Source organism: Octopus bimaculoides, chromosome 3 (genome assembly GCF_001194135.2).
Source record: "Octopus bimaculoides isolate UCB-OBI-ISO-001 chromosome 3, ASM119413v2, whole genome shotgun sequence".
Lineage (NCBI taxonomy): Eukaryota > Metazoa > Mollusca > Cephalopoda > Octopoda > Octopodidae > Octopus > Octopus bimaculoides.
Genome location: NC_068983.1, coordinates 149,232,878 through 149,236,327, shown reverse-complemented (window position 1 = coordinate 149,236,327; position 3,450 = coordinate 149,232,878). Strand labels below are relative to the sequence as shown.

The window sequence follows — 3,450 nt, the reverse complement described above, 5'->3', positions numbered from 1 at the left end:
CGTTATTTTCTTACAGAATGTAAACAAACCAGTCAACCGAAATCCAGCGACGTACACCGCCCGGTTTACAGCGTAAAAATCCCTTGCCAAAAATTCATCCCCCATGTACATCAAGATTTCCGGGATACCCTATTGAAATGTGCATAGGTTTGGCTTATTGTGGTTGTTTCTGTTATTATAATTGTTGCTGCAATAAAGTATCTTCAATGCATTGATTTTGAGCTCTATCCTTTAAGAGACATGTATACATACATATATATATATATATATATCACACACACACACACAAACAACACAAAAACATTGAAACACATTCATATTAATATAGTAGAAGCAAAAGTTCATTAGCTCATATCTACTGGGATATACATGGGTAATATTAAGTGCAGAGGAAATGAAAACCTCTCGTTCCGACCAGTTTATATTGCCCTCTTTAACTCTAGCTAATACTAGAAGCTAAAAGCATTCTTCAACAATAGTGCTACAATAGGCATAGGTATGGCTCTGTGGTAAGAAGCTTGCTTCCAACCACATAATTTCGGGATCGGTCCTACTATGTGTCACCTTGGGGAAGTGTCTTCTATTATAGCTTCGAGCCGACGAAAGCCTTGTGAGTGGTTTTGGTAGACGGAAACTGAAAGAAGCCCGTCGTATATATATATATATATATATATATATATGTATGTGTGTGTGTGTGCTTGTCCTCCACTGCCGCTTGACAACCGGTGTTGGTGTGTTTACGTCCCCATAATCTAGCGGTTCGGCAAAAGAGATCCACAGGAATAAGTGCCAGGCTTAAAGAAAAAAGTACTAGGGTCAATTCATTCGACTAAAAGTTCTTCAAGGCGGCGCCCTAGCATGGCTACAGTCTGATGGCTGAAACAAGTAAAAGATAAAAAGTAAATGCTACACCCCGAGTAATTTGATAGCACCCTAAAGGAATTCTATGAATAAACACACAATATGGTCTTCTACTAGACAATTGACGTGTGGATCCCATCGTGTCCTTCGATTAATTTCCATAGGTTTCACTCGTTCTATACTGACCTGGGGTTACAAAACAACAACAATGCTTACACTAATTTTCGTCTGGTTTATTACATATGTTGCACAAAATATATTGTTTGAAGAGGACCATAACTTCTCTCCTGAAAGATGGGCTGAAGATTACGTAAATTATTGGAATGATTAAATCGTTTATATAGTAAGAATGATCTGCCAGTTTATAAAATATGTTGTTAGGAGGTTCCCAACCATTTCTTCTTATACTTACTTTTGTAGTTAAGAAAGTTAGTGTGAAATAGGGAATGTAGGTTAGACACAATGAAAGAGTTATAAAAAACATATTGAATGTGATTTGGGTTGTGGCAATATAATATCTTCTGCGTTGCATGGGTCGGAATACTGGATCTTTACTTCTCTCTGATATTGAATGTTCGTCTCTCGACGAGGTTCTTTCACTAACTCTTGACAATGACGGTTGAAGGGAGGCCAACAATAGTCTTTTACGTTTACCGTATTCCCTCAGCTTCCCAAATATTGTAGAATAAATTATGATGAACGTCAGCACTGACAAAACACATAGTGCTAGCATAAAAATGAAGAAACCATATACCACAGTTGGAACTGCTTTATCTGATATTGAGCACATGTGACCGATTAAGTTATCACTCAAGGAAATTTCTTTAATTCCTCTAACATAACAGTTGACAGACATCGGTAGCGTTGTTATTACAATGTTTAACAAGATGATTTTCTTGACAGCCTTACGTGTAAATTGTGTTGCAAACGGCCGGCATACTTTTTTAAACCGATCTATAGCAATTGTGAATATTATCAATCCTGATACAAGAACTGACATAAAAACGACAGACTGCATAAAACGACAAAGAACGTCATTTGTGAAAATATACGGATGAAAAAGAAAAACAATATCCATTGGTACACATATCGCGCTGTTTATAATTTGACTCCAGCCAAGGAAAATAACAAGCGTAGTGGATGCTGTTCGATTTAATTTAAGAATATGAATGTAGACGACTAAACTATTACCGATAATACCCATTATCATAATAATGAATAAAAGAGTAATCATAGCTATGTGCCTTTCGATTTCCTGTTGGTTAAAAGCAAACAAGCGTTCAGAATATGATTTATTCATCGTCGATCTGTTTTGGTGCAAAGGATATCTGTAAGAGGTAAAATACAATATGACAATGATTCTCATGGAATTAAAAATGCATTTTAAAACAAGGTTACAAAACAAAATTTCTGAACATTTAGTGATGTGAAAACGTGTCAGTAGAATTCTTAGGATTATATACTCCTGTTGAAATATAGGGATCCTCTTTCTGGTATATAGTGTTTATGAGAATAATTTAGTGCAGATTAATTTATTCAATGCAAAACCTTAAAATAGAATTTTAAAAAATGTACAGTGTTTTCCGGTATACAAATTGAATCTTTCAAACTAAAATTTACAGCCACAGAAGGGAGGGAAGATTAAAAATTCCATGTTAAATGCAGCAAGAATTGGATAGATAGTAACAGTGTTGAATGTTTACACAGCATGTTTACACTATATGCCACGTCGACTTATATGCCTGAAAATACGGTAGTTTAATCAATGTTTATTGAGAGACAAATCCTCACGTTTACTAACTCATAAGTAATTTAGTATGTGTGGTCACTAATTTAGCCTGAGTGTTCTGTGATTTAATGTATGAAAAGTAGTCGTGAGAGAGTTCATTTCAGTGTGCTTTTGATAAGCGTGCATTATGAATGTCAGAAGGCAGTTCATTTACAACGAAACATTGCAGACTTTATTTAAATAAAACGAGTGCTGGCAAGTAGTAACAATGACCAACCTGCATGTGTATGCGAGACGGAAAATCTCATGACTTACTTTTTGCACAGAAGGATTATGTGGAAGCCATTGTAAGCTAATAAAAACAAGAAGTACCACTCATTTTGAGGCAAATGAGTTGTGTGAAGTTGGTGGTGAACACAAAACTTGTGGCATGTCAAACGAAGAGACGTTACTTCAAGACTGTCTTTTCATCCCCTGACTTGAACTGCAGGTTCACTGCTAAGGCAGATCACTGCCGTTTGAATTCATACGCCTCCAACCCTTATTGGCTGGAGTCTGCCACCGCACAACTGAACTATGCCACGATGACAAAATAGATCTTTCCTACAGTACTAAGGAAAATGTTTGTAAAAATATATGCAAAATAGAAGTGAGCTTTAGTTATCGTAGATGCTCAGCTAGCAGCGGAAAGAGCGATGTACGTATCATAGGATTTGGTGTCTGGGGTTCATAATCAAAATATTTAACTCTCAATTGGCCGGCTAATATACAAATGATTGCTACAAGTCGAAATGGATTAGTTTGTATCAGAGTAGTTCTTTAGCTCTTTCCCTCTCTCTCTCTCTCTCTCTCTCTCTCTC

At 36.3% G+C, this 3,450-nt stretch overlaps 1 protein-coding gene across 1 annotated transcript in view; it reads right to left on the bottom strand.

The window, feature by feature from the left end:
• Window positions 1-1,078: 1,078 nt before the first annotated feature.
• The window catches only part of LOC106876664 (neuropeptide Y receptor type 2), a 13,003-nt gene continuing 10,631 nt past the window's right edge, over window positions 1,079-3,450 (bottom strand). The window contains exon 2 of the mRNA XM_014925298.1: window positions 1,079-2,189. Coding sequence (XP_014780784.1) covers window positions 1,079-2,161 — 1,083 coding nt within the window. The 5' untranslated portion in view covers window positions 2,162-2,189. The remainder of the gene's footprint in view (window positions 2,190-3,450) is intronic.